The sequence below is a fragment of the Varanus komodoensis genome, unplaced genomic scaffold, assembly GCF_004798865.1.
Source record: "Varanus komodoensis strain SLA01 unplaced genomic scaffold, ASM479886v1 scaffold76, whole genome shotgun sequence".
Lineage (NCBI taxonomy): Eukaryota > Metazoa > Chordata > Lepidosauria > Squamata > Varanidae > Varanus > Varanus komodoensis.
In genome coordinates this window covers 2,994,183-3,020,524 of record NW_025336429.1, presented here as the reverse complement: position 1 = coordinate 3,020,524, position 26,342 = coordinate 2,994,183, and the positions used below count along the sequence as shown (strand labels likewise).

The window sequence follows — 26,342 nt, the reverse complement described above, 5'->3', positions numbered from 1 at the left end:
CTGGACAGCCATCCAAGAAGGATGGTTTGATGCGGAGTCCTGCACCGAGCAAGGATGTCGGACCCCCTGGCCCTCTGGCCCCTTCCAACTCTACAATTCAATGTCGTCATGATCCTAGAGCAGTTCCCAGCTGTGCTGCACCCAGAGATGCAGAGCAGGGTACAGAAATGTGGAGCAGAGAGCATTTAACACGCGGCAGCCCCGGCCGAAGGTTTCCTTCTGAGCCGGGCAGAGGAGGAGGAGCGGCACCGGAGAGGGAGCCTCAGAGCTTCACAGCACACAGTGTGATGACAACATCCTGAAAATTGCCAGCGCTCTGCTCTGGCCTGTGTCTGCCCCCTTTCTTGTTCCTTCCAGATGCCTTCCCCAGTGCAACGGTGCTGAGGGGGGACAGCTTGTGTCTTATTCCTTCCCCCGTGTTTCTTTTACGTTTGTAATCCTCCAAGAAAACGTTATCAGGCATATACTTCGCACTGGAAATGTGCTAATGCTGCAAATTGTCTGCATTAGGACGCGCACTTTCATGTATCGGTCCTATTTTTTCCACTGATGCTGTTGACTTCCTTTAGACTCACCGGCCAGCTAGAAAGAGGTTCAGGTGAACCAAACTGAAAATGTAAAGGCAGGCCCTTTTGGCCCCAGGGTGGAGCTCTAAAGGACGAGCTGCTGACCTTCCTTTTACGTGAAAAGCTGGTGTCAAAGCAGGAGCAGGGCCAGTCCTGCTATGTACTAGGGATGGGGCATTTGCCTCAGGTTGCTATTTCGGGGTGACATAAAAGGACAGCAAAGGGGGGGAGAATGGAGCTTGTGAAAGCTTGATCTCGGGTACCCAAATCATTTGCGATTTGCACCTTGCCTGGGTGGGAGGTGCCAAGATGTCAAAATGTCTGGGGCCAGCTTGGGGAACAGCCTGTCTCGGGCAATGATTGGTTTGCACACATCAATAACCCATGGTTTAGTTAAAGCATGGTTCGTGCACGACCAAGGGTTTGTCTGGCAGATGATTAAACAAACCATGTTTGTTTCTTGGTATGTTGGCTTGTTTCTTTTGTTCCTCCTTTATCAGCTTTTTCCATGTATCCTAATGGCCTTTACAGCGCTGTGGTACTGGCATGTAAACAGGGTTTTGACTGGTCTTGGACCATGATGAGGATTCTGGAAATCTGGGTTCCAGTCCCCACTTCCCTGGTCACTTCCCTGGTCACTCCCTCTCAGCTGAACCTACCTCACAGGGCTGTTGTGCAGATAAAAGGGAAGTATGTAAGCCACCTTGAATTCTGCACAAGAGGAAACAGGGCCAAAAATAAATGCAGTGTAGCAGCAGCAGCAGCAGCGTTGTGTGGGAATCAGGTCAAAGTAAACAGTAAGTTTAATTAGGTCGTGATTTTATGGAGACCCCAGTAAAAATTGTGCAAACTTGTGATTTGCTAGATGTGACTTCACTTCTTGGTTCAGGGCTAGCCACGACTCTCCTGGCAGCCATCTTCTGACTAGACAGAAGCCATATTTTGGTGGTCCCTACCCCATGTTATCAAAACTCCCACCGTGCCCGTAGGCCTGAAAAGCCTGAAGGTTGACAAACAGGAGACAGAGGAGGATTCAAAAGCCCACGGTTTAATTAAACATTTTTGTACAAAACGGAGCTTAAGGGAAGATTTTAAAAATTGCTCTTGTGCAGCAAGAAATGAACCAATTCCAGAATTAGGCTCCAGTGCAGTATATGTCCTATTAATTTACAAAAGATGCCCTGAGCCGGCGACTGCAGGTGTATAATTAATCCTGGTGCCAGCAGGGATTCATGTAGTTGTCACGGGACAAAGTTCTTTCATCACAAGTGACCCATGGAGCGCCTTATCGGAAAATTTGTCCCACTACTTGCCGGAAGGTGGCCTTCACCTGATACCACCTGCTCATATCCGGCTGTGCTGATTAATGTTTCTGCCGTGCCAGGAGCATTTCTACAGCCAGTCTCCAGTGTGGATTCTCTGTTGTTCATTAGACTAGCTTTGATCCAAAAGCCCTGCTCCGTTTACATGTGCTTTCTCCTGAGTTTGTTAAATCTTTCCAAATGAAGAGCTCTGCATCACTTGAAGATCTTTGCACAGTTCAGACACTGCTGGGATTCACAGATTTCCTCCCTGTGCTCATTCTTCTGCTTAATATTTTATTATTTCTCCTCAGTCGATGCTCTCATTCTTCCCTATCTATTAAGCTGCATCCTTCAGTGGAAGCCCCTTCCAGTCGGAGCATTTACAGAACGCTTTCCCAACCCAATGCCCTCCAGATCCTCCTCATCCACAGCCAGCATATACACAGACCATGCTGACTGGGAAGAATGGGAGTTGTAGTCCTATCCCAAGCAACAAGGGCTCTTCCCCTGTATAGATTCTCTAATGTGATTTAAGGCTTGAGCTATAAACAAAATTCTTCCCACACTTATTGGGTTCGGTCCAGACTTAGTCCCTGGGTAGTTTCTGGTATTGCATAGGTCCAAGTTGAGTGCGAGATGGGGACTAAAAGCCGCAAAATATATTAAAGGGGGTAATATCTGCTCCAGCTAACCTTTTAAGTTTTTATTTAGTTTCTGTTACAGAAGGAAAAAATATTCTCCCCTCAGTCACGGTCTCTAGTGTGAGACCTGGGCTTGCTTTTCCTTGGTGAGCCCTGCTATATCAGCTGGCACAGACGAAATTGCTACACGCAGCTGGTTTTCTAAGTTTGTGCCTGTTAATCTGGCCCGTCGGCAATTCTTGGTGAGAGAAAGTTTCGAAAACTGCTCGAAGCAGTAAGTCGTTCCGAACAGCGATGCCATTTTCAGCGCGTGCCTCCTCAGCTGTGGGAATTCGTCAGCCCCGATGCAAAGTCTGTAGAATTCCAGTAGGTCCAAGTTCTCGAACTGCATTCTAAGTTCGCCATTGTTTTGCAGATCAGTGAGCTCCTGACGGAAGCGTTCAGGCACTTCATCTACATCGATGCTGAATGGCGTGGCAAACATGTTCAATTCTGACTCCTTCTCCTCCAGGTCTTGAAAGCGTTCGCAAAATATCTGAAGGAGATTAGCACACTCCCAGGCATATTCAGTCGTGGATTCGGGGTTTCGTCCTTGAAGTGTTGGAAAATAGAGTGTGTTGCCCTCTTCCAGCTGCAGTTGCAAGAGATTTAACTTGGTTTCAAACAGCCTGACATTTGAAAGAAGGGATGGCAGGAGCTGGTTAGGCCCTTGCAAGGAGGCACTGAGCTCAGACAAATACTGAGTCAAGTCAGCGAGGAAGGCCAGGTCGCATAGCCAGCCGGGGTCACTCAGCTCAGCCACCGGCCGCCCCTTTGTCTCCATGAAAAGTTTCACTTCCTCCCTCAGTTCGTAAAACCGCATCAGCACACTTCCCCGGATCAGCCACCGGACTTCGCAGTAATAGACCAAATCCCCGCATTCCGACTCGAGGTCTTTCAACAGTGATTTAAATAACGGGCTGTTGAAACCCCTGTTTTTAATGAACTTGATGCTGGAGATCACGGTCGACATGACGTGGCTCAGGCGCACGGACTGTGCGCACAGATCCTCCTGGTGAATGATGCAGTGGTACACCACCAACTCGCTCGGATCGCGGCCAAGACACTCGATTTCCTTCTTGACCAGGGCAACCAAGCCCTCCTCGGGTCCAACCATAACCGAAGCGCCATCCGTACTAAGGCCGCTGAGTTTGTCAAATGACAGCTGCAGCCTGCGCACTGCCGCCACGACCTTCTCGAAGATATCCGCGCCACTGGTGGTGTCGTGCACAGCCGCCAGAGACAGCAGGTCCTCCCGGACTTCGAATGCTTCGTTGGTGCCTCGCACAAAAATGGCCACCTGAGCCGTGTTCGTGATGTCCGTCGTCTCGTCGATGGCCAGAGAGTAGAATGCGAAATCGGTTGCGGAGTCTTTCAGGGAGGTTTCCGTATCCTGCGCCATGTCGCTAATTCGACCGGACACCGTCGTGCGGGACAAACTCACGCTCTCAAATAACTTCAGCTTCTCCGGAGCCAGCAAAGCTGCGGTTGCGATGAGGCACTCCTTCACAAACTCGCCCTCCGAGTGCGGCCGGAGCTTTTTGGTGATCAGCTCGCTCACCGCATAGCTGGCCTGCACGACGCTGTCCGCGCAGCTGCCCTGAGAGACACTTTCCTTTCTCGAGCTTGGGGGAGTCCCTTGCCGTGCGTTCAGCTCCTTTTTCAGAGCGCTGATTTTCTCCTCGCGCTGCTGCCCTTGCAGTTCCTCGTACTGGCTGTGCATCGTGTTATAGTGTCTCTCCAGGTTCACTTTCTTCATGCAAGCCAAGGCCTTCCCACAGATCAGGCACACGGGCTTATTTCGCAGCTCCACAAAAAAATAATGCGTTGTCCAGCTCTTGTTGAAAACACGGCGTTCGGCATCCACTTTCCTTTTCGTCAGTGTCGTTGGAGGAGCTGAGTGGTCTAACAACACAGAAAGCAATAGTCAGCTTTATTGCTTAGAATGAGGTTAAGGATCTAAGAAAAGCCCTGCCGGATCAGACCCAGGGTCTGTCTAGTCCAGCACTCCATTTGCATGAGGACAAACCAGCTGCCCCAGGATCCCTCCAACAGGACGGATGCAAGACCTCCAGCTGCCTGGCCTCCTGGTATGTACACGCTGGCCACCTGTGAAGGAGGGGGCACGTAGCCACAGAGGGTCCCCCCCTCCATGAATCATGGTGCAGGGAAAGGCTGTTTCGCTAGCCAGGCTGAAACAAAGCACGACAGCAGGTTCCTTATCCCCTCCGTGAGAAGCGCAGCTGCCGTGATCACTACTCTGCCTCCAGTGGCGTTGTGGCACGTCGGCCGAACCCGGCCGATGGGGACTAGGCGAGGGCTGCTGCAAAGACTGCACGACCCCCGATGGTCAGCTTTGGACAGCGTGCCAGGACCCACGGGGATGCTGCATCTTCGGACCGCGAGCTGCTGCATGCCCTGTGGGGCATCATGGGTTATAATACAGAAGCACAGAAACAGAGCAGGTCTCCTGGGCCATCTGGTCTGACCCCCGGCTCCAGCCGACTCCACTCATGAAAGACCTACCATGTGCATAATAACCCACGTGAGCTGGGCCACCACCCAAGGTTCAGGCCTTGTGTCAGTTCGGGCTGGACTAACCCTGTTGCGATCGTCCGAATCTAGGAGCAGCCCTCTGGATCGGCCCAAAGCCTCCCCCGTCCAACATCCTGCTCGGCCAACGGCTGCCCCAGCAGAACAACAGTGCACCAGCACTCTCCCACCCCTGTTCCACAGCAACCAGTCACCGGGGAACACAAGCAGGAGGGTGGGTGCTGGTACAAACCCTCCCTGCTTGTGGGCTCCTGTGGGAACAGCAAGCCCGACTAGCTAGGCCTCGTTTTTAACTCTGCTCCAATCCTGCAGGTACCATATCCATCTGGAGCAGCAGTCACGGATTGCCTTTTCCTCCGTGAGTTTGTCCACTCCCCAGTAAAAAGCCAGCTGAACTGGCAGGCATCTCCTGTCTCGTGCTAGTGAAATCCACATGTCAGCCCTGCATGGTTTGAAGGCATCCTTCCTTCCATCTTTCCTCAATGTCCCCCACCTTCAGCCACACTGGAGGAAGCTGAGTTTGGTAGTATATGATATCACAATCCACAAGCAATCTTTATAAAATACTCTGTAATGTTTCCTGTCATCTGTCCCTAAGTTAAACAGCTCCCAAACATTATCACTTTCCATCAGAGGGGGGTTTCTCCAGCGTTCTTGTTTTCTGGGTTACCCTTTTCCCCCCTCTATGCTATTCTAGGTCAGAAAGCCAGTTAAGGCACAATCCTAGAGAGAGAAACAGCCCTGTACTGCTGGGGCAAGCTGGGAAATTGTAGGCCCCTTTTCCTGCCTATGTATGTATGTATGAATTAATTACAAACATTCGTATCCCATCCTTTCGACAAGTGCTCAGGACGGCTTACATAGTATAAAATTAGAATAATACAATAAGAAAACCACAATTATTAAGTCCATATAAACCTGAACATCATAAACTAAAAAGAAAAGGAAGGGGAAAATAGAAAATGCGACTGTGAGGAAAGGAAAAGGGAAAAAAATCTTAAAGCATCTAAACCCCTTGAGTATTAAAATGATGGTTGAATAAAAAGGTTTCCACCTGGCACCAGAAGGAGTGTAACGTGGGCGCCAGGCGGACCTCTCTGGGGACACATTCCATAGTCTAGGTGCCACTGCGGAGAAGGCCCTCCTCCGAGTAGACACCCTCCATACTTCCTTCAAAAAGGGTTCCCGGAGCAAGGCCTCCCCCACCGATCTTAAAGGACTGCACCATCAAATGCTTTAAAATGAGCAGAAAACTACTTCGGCAAAGACCTTGATAAATGCTCGCAGTTTGCTGTGAGCCCCCATTCAGACATGGCCTTTTTGCTGCAAGATCCCTGTGTTTATGGGATGTCTCTTGCAAGAAAGACCATCTGTTGCCACTGCGGTCAACTTTTCGGCCAGAATTAGTTGTTTTGCACAAAAACGAGCTGGTTTTCTTGGGTCTTTGCCCCTCGGTTATGGTCCAACTGCCACGGACTGCTTTTGTGCTGATCATGCAAGCAGGGTTTTGTGCATTTGTAACGGACACTTCATATTATATTCTATTGAGGTGTTACAGCATTTCTTTTATTTAAATGATGGCGCTGCTTTGGGGAGGGGGTTTGTTTTCCTGTGATATACATCAAGAATCGTATATAAGAGCAGAGTCCAATGGGATGCCTGCAACCTTCAGATTTCGGAAGGTTACAGGCATCCTTACAGGGTTGGGGTGGGGACAGACCACCTCTGCATTTCTTCCACCCTGCAAAGTACATTTTCGTCTTCTTCCCAGCATGGTGCAGTGGTGAAGAGCACAGGGCTGGGACTCGGGCGATCTGGGTTCTAGTCCCTGCTCAGTCGTGAGGCCCACTGGATGAGTGTGGGCCAGTCAGACTCTCAGCCCAGCCTACCTCACAGGGTTGTTGTTGTGGGGATAAGACTGAGAGCAGCAGGAGGAGAATGATGAAAGCTACTTTGAGATCTTTGCAAGAAACGAGTGGGATGTAACTCTAATAAATGAACATTCTTACTATTATTCTTACCAACATCGGCATTTATACTCCACCTTTTTTCCTCTTGCAAGGAACCGAAGCAGCCTTCAAAGTTCTCCTCCTCTCCACTTTATCCTCACAAGAACAACCTCCTCTAGGCTGGACTGAGAGTCTGTGACTGGCCCAAAGCGACCCAGTGAACCCCATGGCTGAGCGGGGACTAGTACCCCCATCAGCCGAGTCTCAGCCCTGCAGTCTTAACCTCTTTGATGGCTCACTGGAGCAGGAGGGAAAAGGCAAATGCACTACCAAGACACTGGGGATCCCAGGGGTGCCCATCTCTCCCCTCCCTGCCCCCCAGAACTCCAAGAGCCCACCTCTGAGGGTGTTCACAAGACCTCCAAGACACAGCACACGTGTGCTTGCTCGTTCCACACCGGCTGTGCGGGGCAGCGGTGGGGGGACCCCTAAGGCACACCCCCAGCTCCAAAGTGGAAGCAACGTTCTGCTCTCACAACAGACCCCCCCCCCCCCGGGGATCCAAACAGTTTTATGGTGATCTAGCCATTGTTCAGCAATCACGGCATTGCTTTGCTGTTCACCCCAGCACTGCTCCTCACACTTTTTAATTAAAACAACAAACAGTACGACTTGGGGCAACGCCATGTCGTGGAGCATAGCAATGTTGCGCGCAAAGCCATCGCACGAGATGCTCTGAAGAAGTCCTTCCTTTCACCGATCCTGAATAACTGATCTTTCAGCCTCCATGGATAACGCTGAGTTCTAGTGCTTTGTGGTCCACATGACCCCCATCCGAGTATTATCACCCACTTACGGCACACAAGCAGAGAAACACCAACAAATCAATCTCCTGCGGAGGCTTCCCCACTTCTCTCCCTGCCTCCCTCCCTCCAGGTGTCCCTCCCACTGCTGTGGGCTTTCTGCCATTCCCCCCACCACCCTGCAATTCCCCCCAGCGTGAGGACTCACCATGAGACAGCCGTGTCTCCTTCTCCCCTTCTCTGCAAACTCCCTCTTTCTCTTGCTCATACAGACACACGCTGGACGGGGCAGTCCAGGGAGGCAGGAGTGGGCCCGCAGCATCTGGAGGGGTGGAAGATGCTGACGGACGGACGACATCCGGCGACGGCCGAGGCTCGGCCTGCTCCTCTCTTTCCAGGCTCCCTCCCCCTGCAATTTAACAAAAACCACTTCACCGACGAACTGATTTTATAAAAGATCTTGGACTGTGCAGAAACGGATAGATTGACTTTATCGTTGAAGGAGAAGAAAGATACTGACTTCTATCAAACTTGGGACTCTTTTTATCATTGGCTAGAGAAACGGGACTTCGTATAGATTTAAATATGTTTTTAAGTTTTCATAAATGGGAAAAAAAAATGTGGGGGCTGACCCAGCAGGCCCGATGTCTTTGACGATGGATGTTGTTTTTAGTTTTTCTTTGTTTTTAGGATTATAATTTCAAATAAAACTTATTATAAAAAAAATCTTCCCCCCCCCTTTTTTCCGGCTTGGTCCCCCACTTCCACACCCGGTTTCCCTGCACCTCAAGGACTCACCATCCAGGGGAAGCACCTCTTGCTCCCTGCCAGCTCCCTCGCTCTCAAACACACAAATGTTGGGGGAGGAAGAGGCGGCCCAGGAAGAGAGGAGCGGGGCCATGGCCTCCATCGCGGAGGAGGTGGGCAGGGGCCAGATGAACGTTGGCGGCGGCACGGAATCGGCCCAGGGGCTTTGGTTTCCCCAGCCCAGTTCTTTGATCTCGTAGGGTCGTTCCTCTGAGTGGGTTCGCTGATGAACGGCAAGGGTGGTGCTCCGGCTGAAGCTCTTCCCACACGCCAGGCACTGGTAGGGCTTCTCCCCTCTGTGGGTCCTTTGGTGTGTGGTGCGGTGGTAGCTGCGGCTGAAGCACTTCCCGCACTCCAAGCACTTGAACGGTTTCTCCCCCGTGTGGATCCTCCGGTGCGCCGCGAAGGTCCCGCTGTCGCTGAAGCGCTTCCCACACTCAAGGCATTCGTAGGGCTTCTCCCCCGTGTGGATCCGGAAATGTCTGCTGAGGTCCGACTGATACCGGAATTTTTTCCCACACACTGGACACTTGGCCCTTTTCTTTCCTTGGCAGTCTTCTGGGGAGATGAGGATTTCCGGGACTTCGGTGCTCGGACAGGCAAAGGGCTCTTTCCTCCCATTCTTGGTTTGGTTTTCTTCGTGATCTTTGGGTCCCCACGGGTGCCGAAATGACTCTTCGGCCACTTCCTGCTTGATGGTTTGGGAGGACAACACAGGGGGCTCCCAATAGTTCTCATTGTCCTGTACATCCCCTGATGGGAAAATAAAAATATTTGATCCAGAGAAGTCAAAATCACATTCTAGATCAAACCCTAATGTTCTAATGAGCAACTTTTCTTATTTCTAATTCCCCAAGATTTCCCTCTTCCTTCTTTCTGATCTCCACTGGCCTTAGCATTAGGCAGACTAGTTAATAAAAACAAGAATATTAATATATGATCTTCCACAGAGAGTGCAAAATAAGCAGACAATACAATGGCAGAAAAACAAGAATAAATCTTATTTATTCATTTAAAACATTTGTATGTCACCCAATTGTGCCACAGCACCTCTGGGCAGCTCACAAATCTAACAAAAAGAACACTATAAAATTAATTAGTTATGTGTTAGAGAGACTAGCAGGAGAAACTGCTTCTGGGAAAATTTATGTGAAAAGATAGGTATATTCCCAGCAGTGTTCAGAATATTAGAACCTGAGGTAATCAGATGTCACTGAATGGTGAGAGCTTCAGGAGAGATACAGATTTCACACAGCGCCTCGTTAAGCTGAGAAACTTGATCATTTGAAGGTAATCATTGAAACTTAATGATTACCTTCCCCAGTACAAGCCATGAAGATCATCAAGGGAATCTTGCTGAGGGTACCATGACCTACAGACTGCTGCCTTTTGGCAACCAGAAAGCAGAGCCTCCTTGGTGGTGGCACCCAATTTGTGGAATGAGCTCTCTCATCTGTACAGAGCACTAGCTGCATCACCTGCTTCAGGGGTCTTATCTCAGTTTGTTGGCCTTCATCCAGTCCATGCCCATTCAGAACACCCACTGCCTCACCTCAGTCCTATCTGCTCCTATCCTATGTATATCCTTCCTTTAAAAAACATTTTAATAACTAATTGCCACATGACCTTTGTTTCGTATCTCTGCTTGCATTTCATTGTTATTTTATTGGTGCTGTTATTGGTGTTTATTGTGTTTTTATCTTGTAATTGTGACCACCCAGAGGTGCTGTGGCACAATTGAGTGGCATACAGATGTTTTAAATAAATAAATATCCCACCATTTTTTTCCTTGCAAGGAACACAAGGCGGCTTGTTTCATTCTCCTCCTCTCAGTCTTATCCCCACAACAAACAACCCTGTGAGGTAGGCTGGGCTGCGAGTCTCTGACTGGTCCAGAATTACCCAGTTAGTTGCAGGTCGCCTGAGCGCCTAGTCCGGCACTTTTAATCACCACACCACACTGTTTCTAGATCTATGCAATACAGGGATAAAATGGGCCACCAGTAATTGGGATGGCTCTGAGATTATTGGGCCTGCTAGCCATGGCAGACATGGATTACCTCCAGCATCAGAGGCAGGAGACTGGGGAGCTTGGGAGCAAGTGCCTTGCTTGTGCTCCGTGTATGTGCTTCCCACGGGGGTATCTGGTCAGCCACTGTAAGAACAGTGCGTTGGACAAGACAGGCCCTTGGTGGGCCACAACCCTGAGGCTCTCCTTTTCCTCTTACCCAAAGAGGCCAGATTCCCATAATTTTCCTCCATGACTTCCATGTGCAGAGCTCTCTGGCCTGGGTCCAGGAGAGCCCACTCCTCCTCGGTGAAGTACACGGCCACCTCCTCGAACGTCACTGGCCCCTGAAGGAGAAAGAGGGAAATATAGCCCACGTATCTTCTTTGTAAGCCGCCCCGAGGCTTTCTGCGATGGGGGCGGCATAAAAATGCTATAAATAAAATAATAAATAAATAAATATCGGACAGCAAAGAGAAATACTATGGGAGGCCATACTGCAATATGGTCAAGTTTCACAGAATGCCATAAAGTCCTGGACAACTTAAGAAGAGGCCCCCTTCCCTTTACCATCCTGCCCGATCGTGGAGGTCTTCCGAAGAGACACTCGCATGCTGATCCCACATGGGTCAGAGATACGTTTGGAAACCACTGGGGCAGGGCCTCAATGGTGGTGGCTCCCGTCCTTCTAAATGCCATTCCAAAAGGGACCAGGGCTGCACCAATATTACTTTGCTTTCAGCATTTCCTGAAAAGTTCCCAGGAAAGCATCTCTAGTGGCCATACAGGGAGAGCCGCCTGGCTCTTTCCAGCATCAGTTAAGAATCCACTCCCCCCGCCCCAGGCATTTTAGTTTTTCGGTTTCTGTTTTAAATTTGGTACTGCCCCTTAAATCTTTGTACTGCAGCTTGATTCTGTTTGATTATTATTGGTATTTTATAGTACAGTTTAAAACTTCTAAGCGTTTTGTATTGTACTCTGTTGTATTTTAAGTGTTTTGCTTTCTGTTTTAAACCGGGTACCATGCTTTCAGTCTTTGCACTGCAGTTAGATTCTACTTGATTATTTTCTTTATTTTATACTGTCAGCCTTCACAGAAAAAGAGGTGTTCTCTTCCCAGCCTAGTGATATTTTGGAGGACCAAGCACCTAGGATAGCAGGAAACAGGAAGATGACCCAACATAGTGAATATTTTCGCTTGACGGAGTTATTGCCCATTAACTAAACCTTGGGAGAAGCATTGCAACCATTTTAGGGAAACAACAGTGCAAGTCAGGAGAACCTGAAGTCAGGAGAACCTGAAGGAGGTTTGGCCCTTGGGGGACCTCTAGAGAGCCAATTCTGGCACAAGGCCTCAAGGTTATGCAGGGGCACCTCTGCTCTGCCTCGCCTGGGGATAATCTTCTGAAGTCTCCTTCTGCGTGATTCATGTCAACTACCGTATTTCTAATAAGCTACTGTTGTTGATGATATATGTTAGACTGTAAACACCTGGGCTTTTATATGGAGCTAACTATATTTGATTAAATGGTGTTTAAGTGAGATGAAACACGAGTAATTTAGCTTAAAGAAAAATGTTCTAAAAGATATTATAAGTATTATTCTTCACCAAGTAGAGTAGTTAAGACAATTGTAGAGATGTTAAATGGATATTTTTGAAGTTTACGTGTAATTGTGGTAGTGAGGAAGTTTACTATTAGAAAATTGAAAAGATTTTGAATTGTCCAGAAATGTTTAGATCAAACTTACCACTGAAGGAGAAAGAGAATATTACAATTTCATTTAACTTGGAGATGCTTCCCTTTGACATTGCTCAAGAGAAACAGGACTTTGCAGGAAATAATGAGACTAATTTCATGGATGAAGAAGAGGAAGATAGTGACTTCTATCAAATTTGGATTATTATCATTATTATTATTTTATGGGCTGGAGAAACGGGACCTGGTTTTGATCCAATGATGCTTTCAAGTTATTATAAATGGATTCTCGTATGATCATAGAATGTTAAAATTTATGTCGTAGGGGGCTGATCCAGTAAATCCGGGGTGTGCGATGATTGTTGTTGGTAGTTTTAATTTTAAAATCCTAATGACATTTCTATTAAAAAAAATGATTAATGTCAACTATCCACAGGACTTTCTCAGTGGTGGCCCCTAAACTGTGGAATGACGTCCGTATATGCCCGACCGCCCTTTGAGATCTGCGGGAGAGTCCCTTCTCCGGGAACCCTCCATGAAAGAAATTAGGAGAGTAAGTACCTGGAGGAGGGCTTTCTCTGCGGTGGCGCCCAACCTATGAAATTCACTCCCCAAAGAGGTCCGCCTGGCACCGTTGTTACTGGTTTTTCGGCGCCAGGTAAAGACCTTTCTATTTAAACATCATTTCAATTGTTAAAACATATGATCTGGCCAGGGCAACTTCTTCTTCCTTCTCTTTCTCCTCCTATATTTTTATTTTATACTGATAATTTTAATTTTATTTTTGTAAATCAACGTATTTTTTGTATTTTTATATTTAATGGTAATTTATTATGTGCTATTGTATTTCATTGTATTTTATCGTGTTGTAAGCCGCCCTGAGGTTTCGGCAAGGGGCGGCATAGAAATGTAGTAGTAGTAGTAGTAGTAGTAGTAGTAGTAGTAGTAGTAGTAATAATAATAATAATAATAATAATAATAATAATGACCGACCAGAAGAGGTGCATCAGGTATCTCAGATTCTTTTCCTTCAAGAGAGAATGAAAGATGCATCTCTTCTGGCAAGCCTTCCCAGATTAGTTATTTAATAGATTGCTCTTAATTTGAATCTGAATGGCTGTTAGTCCTAAGTTGTTGAAAACCACCCAGAGCGTAAGGGAATGGGCAGGATGCACTAAGCTGTAATAAATAAATATTTATTTTATTTATTTATTAAAACATTTTTATGCCGCCCCATTCGCCGAAGCCTCGGGGCGGCTTACAACATTAAGTTAAAATACAAACATTAAGTTATAACATTAAATTAAAATGTTTGTAAAATGCAAACATTAAGTTAAAATACTAAAAATAACAATATAAAATAAAAGTCTGGGTGTCTTAGAACAAGGCCCTTGGACACATGCACTTCCCTTAGTGGGAATAACAAGGAGCACCATCTTGTCTTTCACCTCAGGGAGTAATATACACGCACACGCACACGCACACACAAACAGGCAGCAGCCTTCCCCTTGCCTTCCCCCACAATGATTGCTCCTGTACCTGTTCCAGATGCTGAGAAGCCGTTTCCACATCATCTGAAAGAAAAGTTGGCCTTGAAGGAACCTCCAGTATCTTCCCATTATCTCCAAGTGTTGCTCCACATCCTGTAAGGAAGGCAAAGAAGGTAGAAGGTCTCTTATATTTCATTGGAACTTTGCACTTACAGATCCTCGAGCGATTCCCAGGTTGTTCTGCATCATCTTTAAGTCATAGGCTGGGTTCAGACAAGACGAAAACCCGTATGGAAGTGCTGTGTGGGTTGTCATTGAATCATGGTCCCATCATTCACAATCCAGCAGCTAAGCATGGGTACTCAACATGGGTTGTTTGTGGTCAAAATGTGGCTTGTTAGCCCAGCTAGGTTCAGACATAACAACAGTCCATGCTTCAACAACAACCCACACTCAAGGCTTGATTATGGTTTGAAATGTGGGTTGTTGTGTTCTCTGAATCTCATCATAGTATTAATTGCAATGTGCTCTACGTGGGGCTACCCTTGAAGACAGTCCGGATACTTCAACTGGTCCAGAATAGAGCTGCCAAGTTATTAACAGGGACCGGCAGATACTCTCATATCACGCTGGTCCCATATCACTTACACTGGCTGCCAATTGATGTCCTGGCCCAATTTAAGGTGTTAGTAATAACCTATAAGGCCCTAAATGGCTTGGGTCCTGGATGCCTGAAGGAGCGCCTTCTTCCCTATGTGCCGGCCCAACCCCTGAGACCAGAGGCAGAGGCCCTCTTCCGGGAGCCCTCTTTGAAGGAAACCAGGAAGATAGTTACTCGGAGAAGGGCCTTTTCAGTGGTGGCTCCTCGACTATGGAATATGCTCCCCAGGGAGCTTTGCCTGGCGCTGTCGCTCTATTTTTTTTTTTTTTTTTGGCATCAGGCAAAGACCTTTTTATTCTCCTGGTATTTTAACAATTAATTGGTCTTGTCCTGTTTTTATTACTATTTTAGATGCAGCGTGCTGTGTGTCATTGTTATGGGTTTGTTCTTGGTTTCCTTCCTTGTAAGCCCTCCAGAGACTTTTTTTTAGTAATGGACAGCACAGAAATAAATAAATAAATGCTCTTAATAGGAGAGATGGCTACTTAGGACTGAGGACTAGGGCTTCTGGGGACAGGAGGACTCTGCTCATGCACCGGATTTTCAGTAATTTCCCCCTCCTCTTCCCAAATGCACCGTAAAGCCCAGCCACTCCTGCTCTCAAGTGGTAAGCCCTGGACAGAGGCAACAAAACTGAAGGAGGGAAACGGAGGTGAGCGGAATATTACCCAAATCCAGGATCTGGCTGCAAAATGCGATTTTACGCTGCATTGATTAGAAGGCCCACTTCCAAATCCTGTGCAGTCTTAGCTGCCCTGCACTCGGCACTGGTAGGCCTCCTCTGGAGTCCTGTGCCCAGTGCTGGCACCGCCGTTTAAGAAACATGCAGACAAGCTGGAAGGGGTTCAGAGGAGGGCAACGGGGGTGATCGGGGGACCGGAAGCAATGCCCTGTGAGGAGAGATCAAAAGAACTGGGCATGTTTAGCCTCAAGGAGAGATGACTGGGGGTAGATAGGATAGCATTTTTTAAATATTCGAGACTCTGTCATCTGGGGGAGGGCAGGATCCCTTCTCGATCTTCCCAGAGTGCAGGACACGGGATATCAGGCTGAAGTTACAGGAAGCCAGATTCAGGCTAGATGTCAGGAAAAAGGCTCAGCACAGGACCCTTCCAACTCTACCATCCTGGGACTCTGTGATCTCTCTTCTGCAGATCGTCCAGGGGGCTCCACTCAAGGGCGGTGCCTCTTTCTCTCCCAGGGAAGGTACCCCCCAACCTTTAAAGCACAGCTCAGCCCCTCATAGCAGCCCCCCTCAAACCTGGGGGTCACATTTTCAAAGGGCCCCCCTAGGGAGAAGGCCAGTCCGCTTCCACCAGTCCAGTCGCTTGCGCCTACTTTTATTTATTTATTAGAAGCTTTTATATACCGTCCTCTACAAGTGTCTTGGGATGGTTTAACAATCAAAGCAAGAGAAAATAAAATAAAGCACAGCATCCAATTCCAGTAAATAAAATCCATCTTAAAACCAATTAAAATAATGGGAAAATAAAAAAGGGTTCACCTGGCACCGAAAAAAATAAAGCGTTGGCACAGGCAAACCTCTCTGGGGAGCATATTTGTATTCCATAGTTGGGGCGCCACTGCAGAGAAGGCCCTTCTCTGGGTATTCACCCTCCTAATCTCCTTCAGGGAGGGGTCCTGGGGAAGGGCCTCTGCCCCAGATCCTAAGGGGCGGGAAGGCACACCTTTGGCTCTGACCCACAGATATCTTCCCTCCACCCTGGCTCATGGGGAACACAGGACCAGTGCATGGGCTTTGGAGTCAAAAGAAGGGAGGGCCATGTTTAAATGTGCCCCATAAATCCTTACCCAGCAGGGCAGCTCCTCCAGCGCCTTCCTGCACAATCCACCGGAAGACCGACCTCTGCGGGGTGTCTGAAGGCGCGCTCTCAAGGGCCTGGGAAACAACTGTGCCTGGTTTGGGTGATTTCTTCTTTACCTGGAAAAGGAGCATCAGAACACCGAAAATTGAAAATGGCCTAATGTTGAGCCCGGCCCTGGGTCCAGATAGCCCTCTATTGCTGACACTGACTGGCAGAACAGGTAGGATTTCCTAGCCTTTCCTGGAGATGTCAACTAAGTGGGGGACTCATCTATTGAGCCCAGGCCCTTTACCAAAAAATAAAGTTTCCAGTCCTCATGACTCCATATAAAGGGCTGAATTATGTCGGAACACAGGAAACTGCCTTGTACAGAGTCAGGCCATCTTGCCCTATACAGTCAACAAGGACCACTTGCAACTCTCCCGGTTTTCAGGCAGGATTGTTCTAGCCCTACTTGGGAATCAAACCTGGGACCTTTTGCTTATGAAGCAGGAGCTCTTCCACAGACCCACAGCTCCATCCTTGAACATAATAACCAGGTCACCCAATACTTTAATACAATTTCCACTCTGTAAGATACTAGTCCTCATGGTTCTGAAAAAAAAGGCTGCATTAAATAGGAGCCTAAGTCAGGCTTTCTTTATACCAAGTCAGGCCATGGGTCCATCTCGTTCAATCACCCACAAGACCACAAATCCACAGCTCCATCCTTGAAAGTAGGACTTCCTGCATGCCAGCCAACCAAGGGCCTACCAAGCTATTCTCCTTCTGCTAAAAATAAAGCTGCCGTTGGGTTAAGAACTGTGGGTGGTCTGAGGTTAACAAACCACAGTGTATTAGTGCAGTTGTGTCCACAAAACACTACAACGCAGTTTGACAACATTCTGCACTCAACCTAAGATGTTAGGAATACGGTTACTCAGAGAAGGGCCTCCGTTGTGGCGCCCCGTTTATGGAACTCACTCCCCAAAGATATATGCCTGGCACCAACATTATACATCTTCTGGCACCAGGCAAAACCCTTTCTGTTCTCCCAGTATGTCAGTTGTTAAATGATGTATTTTAAGAAAATATTATACTTGTTTCATGTACTTGCTGGGTTGCCGTTTGTTTAAGCCTTTTCTTTGAGTTGTTGATGCTTATTTTACTTTTGTTCATTATTTAGTTTTGTTCTTGTTGGTTGGCTCAGCTGTGGGACTGCTGAAACATACTGCTATTATAATATATGAAGGTTATTTTGCTATTTTATTGTCTTATAGTTTTTTAAATCTAACCTTATTTTTACTCTTGTAATCTGTTCTGAGAGTCAAACTGGCTATAGAGGATGGTATATAAAAGCCTCTATACACAACAAACAAACAAACAAGTCTGTACTTTGGCTTTCCAAGTTGTGTGCATCAATGCAATCCATTTTACGGAGCAAGGCACCCTCCCCTGAATGACTGAGAAAGTCAGAGAAAACAGGAAATTCTGCGGGAAGCAGCAGCCGCTCACTTGTTAAAATAAACATCTGGAACGTTGTCCCTGTGGGCCCTGATTCCATGACACTGGAGCATCAAGGCTTATGGCAGCTGCATGCAATCCTTCCGGGCCGGTGAGAATTTGAGAAACTGTCTGGAGCAGGACAACAAAATGGGCGAGCTGCAGATGAAAGGGCTGGCCCGCAGCTCCCATCCCCAATTTCCTAGAGGCACTTGCAGGAAAGCAAAAGGAGAAGGCTAGCATTTGCCTTGAAGCAATCCCAGCCACACACACACACACACACACACACACAGAGATACACACACACACATATATTAATTAATTAAAACATTTCTATGCCGCCCCATTCGCCAAAGCCTCGGGGCGGCTCACAACATAAAATTAAAATACAAGAAATAACAATATAAAAGAAGTCGCCCTGGCCAGATAAAATAAGCAAATACTGTTAACAATTAAAATGACGCTTAAATAAAAAGTTCTTCGCCTGGCGCCGAAAAACAAATAACGACGGTGCCAGGCGGACCTCTCTGGGGAGCGCATTCCATAGATTGGGCGCCACCGCAGAGAAGGCCCTCCTCCGGGTACCTACCCTCCTGATTTCTTTCACGGAGGGTTCCCGGAGAAGGGCCTCTGCTGCCGATCTCAAGGGGCGGGCGGGCGTATATGGATGTAAGCGCTCCTTCAGGTAACCAGGACCCAAGCCGTTTAGGAAGTGTTGCTTAAAGAAAAATAAAGAAGTGGTAGGAAAATTAGAGAAATTTGGTAGGAGCCAAGAAATGGGTGTGAGGGCACACCGATGGCCGTCAGTGCCACCTGCCCAAGCCTGGACTGGGCCGCTTTGCTCAGCCCTGGGATTAGAAGAGGATGGAAACAGAACATTTTAATCCCAAAAGATCTGCTCCTAAAACAAACACCAAGGGACGTTCTGATATGTAACAGAACAGTAAATTCTAAACTTGCAGAGGATGGTGCCTTAAGCGCCCTGGGATTTAAGTGCATTGGGATCTGCTAAAAAAATCCTGCTTCACCGATTTTAAACATTGCTCTTTTGGGCGTTGGGACACCCGTCTCTGGGTGCTGTCCAGAAAAAGCAGATGGGGGATTTGTGCCATGCACACTCGACCCACTCAAATAACGTCCCGAGATGTTTGCACAGGACAGGATAGAAAAGCTTTCAATAAATTAATAAATAACCAGGAAGAAATTCTCTCACCTGCTCCTTTTCCTCTGCTTGCATCAGGAGGAAACCTTCAGCCAGGGCCACTGCCTCAGAACTCGTCTCGGGCCTACACTCTCTGACCCAGCTTTCTATCTCCAGGGGAAGGACAGCCAGGAACTGTTCCAGAATCACCAGGTCCAGCATCTGGGTCTTGGTGCGTCGCTCCGGCTTCAGCCACTGGAGGCAGAGTTCGTGGAGGCGGCTGCAGACCTCGCGGGGCCCCTCGGCCTCCTGATAGTGGAACTGCCGGAAACGCTGGCGCCATTCGTCCGAGCTGCCCGGCTCCCCACCAAGGATCTTCCGCACTGTGCTTTCCCAGAATTCCCCACTGTTCCCAGCATCCTTGGCCACAGGGGCTGTTCCTTCTTCTTGGTCAGCTGAACTTTGCCCGTCCATCCTTGCTCCGTAATCCAAGGTGGGAACAGTCAAAACGGAAGGTTTTCTCTGCCGTCCTGCCAGTTCCTTTCCAGCCTGCAAAGACAACAACTTGTCACACACGGGAACACTGTGCGGGGCCCCACAGGCTGCGAAATATTTTGCAAGCCCAAGTGGATGATTCCCATCAGCCACTGGGGCTTCTCTAGGTAGGAAAAGCAAGCGTACGCCAAAAAGAAACTACCTTAGTTTTCCCCAGTCTGGTGATGTCCAGCTGTTTTGCACTACAATTGCCACAATCCCAGGCTGGCTGTGGCAGATAGGAGTTGTTGTCCAACAAATCTGGAGGGCTCCAAGTAGGGGGATGCTGAAAGACCGCCTGCTTCCTGTCACCCCAGGGGTGCGGAACCAGAAAACAGAGGACCTAATCTGGCCTTTCTTGTCGCAAGTCAATCTAACCCCCCGGGATCCCCCGACTTTCCCTCCGGCCCCACGGCCATCGGTCCCTTGGCAGTTCCCCAGATCTGCACTGTCTTCCCGCAACACACTCTGCCAACTTTGTAAAATACAGCAACGCTTCTCCGAAAGCAGCTCTACTCGCCAAGAGCTTTAAACTGAAGTATGCTGGCATTTGGGGCTTTGTGGTCCACCCTCTCCGTCCCACCCACCCCTGGAATGCACCCCCTCCCCGCCCAAGCATCTCAGAAATGGAATTCAACCCTCTGGCTGGAAGAGGCCCATGAGGCCTGCCGCAGTCAGCGCAGCCGGATGCAGGTTTGGGGCTGAGGGAGGGTTATAGGTGTCTTTCAGCCCGAGGGCTAAATTCCAGTTCGGAGAGGTTTGGCGGGGAAGGGGGTGTGTTCCTGCACTGTGTGGAGCCGAAGGGCACGGTCCGAACCCACAGCATCCTCCGCACTGGTCCTCTCAAAAACCTTTCCTCCTGTTTTCTCTCCCACCTTTCTTCCCCTTCCCACAAATGCTGCTTGGTCCAAATTCTCTCTTTTCCCTCTCCTGCAATCGACAATACAAATATAAACCAGTCTGAAACCGGTTTCTGCATGCCCTGATTTACATGAAAGGGGAGGATGAAGACGATTATGCAGCTGTCTTCCTCAACTGTCTCCCCCATTTTGGACTACAATGCCCAGTATCCCCTGCCAGCACTACCAATTTGAGGATGGTGGGAATTACAGTCCAGTCGCCACCAAAAATGCTATAAGGAACACAACTATTACATATATATCCAAACCATATACGTAGGTAATAACATAATACACGTTTACAGTTTTTTAATGATATAAAGAATTTGTATTGGAATTACTGGCAACTTCTGATGAAGTTTTACAAAGCTGATGATATTAGCAGATGCCTGACCAGAAATCCCTCTTTCGTCCTGGCTTTCTTATGCATTGTTATGTAGACCGTATGTAAACAACTTTCACATTTCTCCACATGTATGGTCATTGTTTATTTTTCTAAACCTGGTACTGAATTCTACTTGTTAAGACACACAACATAATCATGTTTTTGTCTGCATACACAGGATACAGGAATTCAGTTATCATATGGAAGATGAGATGCCGGCACGACATAAAGATTAACATGTTGGACTGGGACTTGAGAGCCCCGAGTTCAAGTCCTGCTGCCAATGTAACCATTTCCACCATTACCCTTATCATCACAAGGTCACATTCCAGCTAAGAGCAAGGCCAAAATTCCACCATTTTCAAGCTTAAAACTCCAGTTACCAGTAACTAAGCCTTAGGAGAGACAGTTCAACAATTTAGAAAGGGCTGATGGAGCACAAGAAAGCCACCAAGCAGCTGGTGGTTGGGGAAAAAGAGGGACTCAGGGGGCCAGATGGGGAGCCCAACTCTTTGTGTCTGAGGTTGTGCACCCCAGTGGAACAGCCGCATCTCCTCCTCTATCTTAGGCCGGAGTGGGGAGGCGTATGGCGACGGTGTATCCTGTGCCAAATTTTCTCTTCTGAAACCTGAAAATTGCATTTCACCCAACAGTGTGGCAGATGGGCCTTTCTTAACTCTTTGTCCCTGCAAAAGAGAATTAAAAGATCCTGGACTGGTTTGCCTTTACACATTAAACTCTCACTTAAGGCTGTGCTGTCTCCTCTTCCAATGTGAAGTTCTAAGCAGCCTTGGCTGGCCAGCCTCTCAGTCCGTGCTTTTATTTTATTTTAAAGACTTATATCCTGCCCGTTTCCTTGAAGAGGAACTCCAAAACTAACTACGTGCAGACAAAAATCAACCACTTTCAAAGCAACCTTCCCCAGCCCGGCGCCCACCAGATAAGCTGGATTGCAAGTTCTACAATTCCTAACCCATGACCCCGACGGGTAGCAATGATGGAAGTTACGTTTCACATCACTGGACAGATCCAGGATGCTTTCAAGCAGGCTTAAATGCCAAAGGCACAATAATAAACAAAAACAAGTTTGTAAAAACAAAGGGATGGCTGCCTGCCCCCTATGCCATGTTCTCCCCTCATGACACCATGTTTCTCCCATCCGCTTATCTGGCAGGCTCCATCACCTCCACCTAGAAGTAAGTCCCATCAAATCCAACAGATATTTCTTCAGAGTAGAAATGTCTAAGATTGGCTCACTAGCCTGGTTAAGGCCCAATTTATTTTTCTTCTTCATTCAAATTGCAACGGGGGAGCACCTGATGTGTTGGATCTAGACTTAAGTCAGAATTGTTGTAAGCCGCCCCGAGCCTTTGGCGAATGGGGCAGCATAAAAATGTTTTAATAAATAAATAAATAAAATTAGATAAAAGCACAAAGTTCACACACAATCCAGGATTGAGACAGCGTGATGCATTTTGGCCCGGATTTTCTTTGAGACCTTCGGACGATTCTTTAAAATATTGTTTAGAGACCCCCAGAAGATGCTTTAACATGTTTCTCATACATATTTAATTTTTAATATTTCATACATGTCTTTTATTGGTCTTAAGGATTTGTCATGTTGTCCTAACCTGGTGAGGGTGCAGGATAGGAGCACACAAGCCCTGGGTTCCAGGTTGGGTTTTAAACCCATCCACACACCTGTCACACTCTTCTGGTTTGGACAACCTGGCAAAGGATACCTGGTGGATGGAAATCCTGGAAATTCAGTGGTATGCCCCTAATAAGTGTGTGGTACAAAACTGAGCTACGAGCAATTATTTTCCTTTCCCAGTTCTGTGACCCTGGTCAATAAGTGGGGAGTAATTTGCTGGCCACAAAGAAAATTGGAGCCAAAATATGCCAGGCTTTGAGTACCCCAAGATGTGGTTGCTCACAGTGGCTTTCTGCTTATGCCTCATGTTTTGTTCCTAGTCAGGCTTAGAATAACCCTCATTATGATGAATTACAGTCCCATTGATGGCAGTCGGTCTCTTCCCGTATAGCTTGTATGGACTGACCCCATGTGAGGCAGAACGAAAATGGGGAATTTTTAGGGGGCAGGGGAAGCACAGATAGTTCTTTGGGAAGAACAGGAAAACACCCGGAAAGAGAAATGGTTGAGATGGGAATGGACAGTGAAGGCAGAAGCAACCTCAAAGGGGTTTCCAAAATAAAGAGTGGGAAAAAGCAGAAAATAGCCCTGAAAAGGTGAAACACAGAGGGAGGGATAAATTAAGAATAAGGCAAGGGAAGGCAATGTGCTATACTCCAGATGTTTAGGATAATAACACTTATAATCTCTGACCATTCTCTGTGCTGACTGGAGTGTATGAAAGTTGTAGTTCAAAACCTCCACAGCAGGGTGTCCAACATTTTGGCTTCTCCAGGCCACACTAGAAGAAGAAAAATTATCTTGGGCCGCACATTAAATACACAAACACTAACAAAAGATGATGATCAAAAGCAAAGGGCTGTGCATAATTTTCATATATCTGCCACAACAGATTAGCAAAAAAGTCCTCACGTAATAATCCTAATTATGCAGCATCCCATTCAGAGTCTTTTAAAATAGTCAAGCAGGTTCCAAGTTTGCAATTACTAATATCGAAAACTAAACTATCTAAGTAATAAAAGTTGTTTTTTTTTTTTACTATAAAAAGAAGAGAGGGCAACATAACACTAGTGGGATAATTGACATTGTATTTGAGAATCTAATGTTTCAATATCTGGTTCAATGGAAGTAGTTGCAATTCTCAAGGTGCTCATCAGATATTCTGGTTCTAATTTTACTCTTAGTGTGCTTCATTCTTGAAAATAGTTGCTCACAAATGTAGGTGCTTCCAAAAAGTGAAGACATGAATAAGGCACGATTGTGAAGCAAGGCTTATTTGTCTCTGGGATGATAGGACCTATACAAGTCCATGATCAATTTTTTCTTTAAGCTGAATGTCAGATTGCATCTCTGTGCATTCCATTTGAAAATTGGAAGGTAACATATTTATGTCGACTGAAAATGGAGTCACAAATATACCAAAATAGTGCTTATTTTCCCAGAAATCTTGATATCTGTTTTCAAATTCTTGTATCAAATCGAAAAGAAAGGCTGCATATTTTTTCGCTGCTCACAGGACTGTGTTTAGCCAACGTGTTGAAATGTATAAAAGTGTTTACAATGGCAGGTTGAAATACGATTGATAATAGCTGTGTTTCTCTTGCCAAGTCACCATGAGCACGTGTAATGTCTGATGGTGTCAATTCGACTGTTAGCACTTGGAAGATAACACACACCGCTGTAACACTGAAGCCACGCATGTGTACAAATAGTGAGAGCATACGTACATTTATTTTAAGTGACAATGCGACACCACGTTGTCGTGTACAAAGTACACACTGGAGAACTGTGCAATCGAGTTACAAAAAAAATCGCCAAAAATCTCATAATGTTTCAAGTAAGTTTACGATTTTGTGTTGTGCCACATTCATAGCCCTTCTGGGCTGCATGCGGCCCGTGGGTCGGACACCCCTGTTCTACGGGGTACCAGGTGACCTAGGCCTAACTTAAGAAAAACTTCTAGGCAGTGGTGTGACTAGATGATTTCAGACCCTGGGCTTCATGTCTTCTGGAAGGCCTTTCGGGCCAGCGGTCCCCATCCTCTTTGGGCATGTGCACACATGTGGGAATTTGAGAAACCTCTTTGAGGACCACCACAAAATAGCTACGCAATGTGGCTTTTCAAAAGTGGTCGCTTGGGTTGAGGACTGGCTAGACAAAAATGACCCAAACAGGTGCCAAACAGGAGAGAAATAGCGAGACCATAGCCTGGGAGGGGGAGAAATTGTGCGCTAAAAAGGTGGTTCTGGGGTGGGGGTAGAAGGCTAAATGGGGGTCAGGGCAAAGAAGATGACTGTAGGAATTCCCAAGATTTTTTAAAAAATCTTTTGGAACAGGACAAGGGGCAAATAGCTTCATGACCTGTGCTGAAGACCCCAGCGTATGGCAACATAGACTGCCCTTCCACACCTTATTTATTTTTTTGATTTATATTTCTATCCTTTTTTTTCCTGCTAGGAATTAAAGGCATGCCTGAACCCTCCTCATTTTACCCTCACAACAGCCCTGTGAGGTAGACTGAAAGTCAGGGACTGGCTCGAAGGCCTCCAGTGAGCTTCAGCTTATCCTCTTTCCCAACTCTAATGCGGATGATAGCAATTATATTAACCTGAGCATGGAGAGTTTTGCATTTTAAGCGAACTGAAATAGCCCCGATTGTGCCTGAGATGAAGAGGGTCCGCGGTGGAGCACCTGGCGACAGCTCTTGCTTTCCTGGGAAATTCAGCCCATGGGTTCTCCCTAATTTAGGGCACAATCATTACCTCCTCAAGCAGCAAAAAAAAGTCCTGCAACTTTTTTGTGGTCTAAACAGGCACAGGATTGTACCCTAATGGACGAATCTGTCCCCCTCCTTTATAATACCCAGCCAATAAAATAAGCTCGACCAGTTACGCAGAAATTAACAGCCCCACTGCAAAGAGATTTCCCCCTATGCAGGCGCCCCCCTCCCCACCTGCAACCGCACCCCTTCTTTTGGATCGTAGAGCCACATCCCAGCCGCCTGAGTTAAATCCGGCGGTGGGGCGTGTGTGTGGTGCTGGGGACAACAAGCCCTGTGGCCTGAAGATCTCCTCGGACTCCAGCTCCTATCAGCGGTAGGGGATGATGGAAACAGCGGAACAAGCCTAGTCGGAGGGCCAGAGGTGGTTCTCCTCGCCTTGAGTTCCGTGCAAATAGGGGAAGCGCGGCGCCCCTTCCCCGAATACTCACCAGAGCCGGGCAGGAGGCCCCCGCCCCCCAGAGCAAGTGGGGCAGCGGCGTTGGCGCCGATCCGGAGCGGATCCGGAGCCCCGAGTGTCGGGGCGCGCTCGTCCTGCTCTCGCTCCCCCGCCCTGGGCGCTGTTTCTCCCCCCCCTCCTTTCCGCAGCGTGGTGGGACCCCCCCCCAGCCCAGGAATGCGGAGCGGGAGGGACGCACCGACCAATGGGGGGCACGCGCCCTCCCGACTCGTCAGCAGTTGCCGGGCAGGGCGAGGAAGAGGAAGATCTGGGTCGAAAGTCTTCCTCCGCCCCTTCGCATGGGGGCGGCGGGAGCGGCGGCGGAAGGCCGGTCCTCTGCTGCAGGCGCAGACCCGGGGCGGGGAGGGCGGCCGGGCACGGCTGCTGCCGGCCCGACCCCGCGGCTGGCCCGCCGGCGCGACGAGCCGCGGGCTGGCCTGACGAGGCAGCCCGGGCACGGGGCAGAGCTGGGCTGCTCCCCGCGGCGCGGGAACAGGATGCTAGGTCCGACGCGCCCAGCCTTGCGCTGCCCCAGGAGGGTCCCCTCCTGGCTTGATAGTGCAGCGCTCCCCAGCACCATCAGGCACTTTTCTCCATGCTGGCTGGGGAGGGTGGGGTTTGGGAGTCCAGCATGTCGGCTGGGAGTGATGCGGGATGGAGTCTAGCACTTCTGGACGGGGCCTGG

General features: G+C 48.0%; 2 protein-coding genes across 3 annotated transcripts in view; one reads left to right on the top strand and one right to left on the bottom strand.

The window, feature by feature from the left end:
• The window catches only part of LOC123035080 (zinc finger protein 883-like), a 154,031-nt gene that overhangs the window by 109,353 nt on the left and 18,336 nt on the right, over positions 1 to 26,342 (top strand). The window lies entirely within an intron of this gene.
• On the bottom strand, positions 2,531 to 25,970 carry LOC123035082 (SCAN domain-containing protein 3-like). Of its 2 annotated transcripts, none has more exons than XM_044452926.1 (8): positions 25,857 to 25,970; positions 19,040 to 19,516; positions 16,331 to 16,460; positions 13,907 to 14,010; positions 10,891 to 11,017; positions 8,654 to 9,415; positions 8,064 to 8,264; positions 2,531 to 4,455 (listed from the first exon to the last, which is right to left on the bottom strand). In XM_044452926.1, exons 2-8 carry the CDS (start codon positions 19,439 to 19,441, stop codon positions 2,627 to 2,629), a joined length of 3,555 nt encoding a protein of 1,184 aa, XP_044308861.1. In that variant the 5' UTR covers positions 19,442 to 19,516; positions 25,857 to 25,970; the 3' UTR covers positions 2,531 to 2,626. The 2 variants fall into 2 exon arrangements, with proteins under 2 accessions (XP_044308861.1, XP_044308860.1); XM_044452925.1 differs by lacking the exon at positions 25,857 to 25,970 and adding an exon at positions 23,133 to 23,297.

Coding starts and splice junctions, on each gene's coding strand:
- LOC123035082 (XM_044452925.1), bottom strand. Junction 9,416..10,890: donor TGGGAATCTGGCCTCTTTGG/GTAAGAGGAAAA, acceptor TTTTCCCATCAG/GGGATGTACAGGACAATGAG. Junction 4,456..8,063: donor GGAGACACGGCTGTCTCATG/GTGAGTCCTCAC, acceptor CTGTGTTGTTAG/ACCACTCAGCTCCTCCAACG.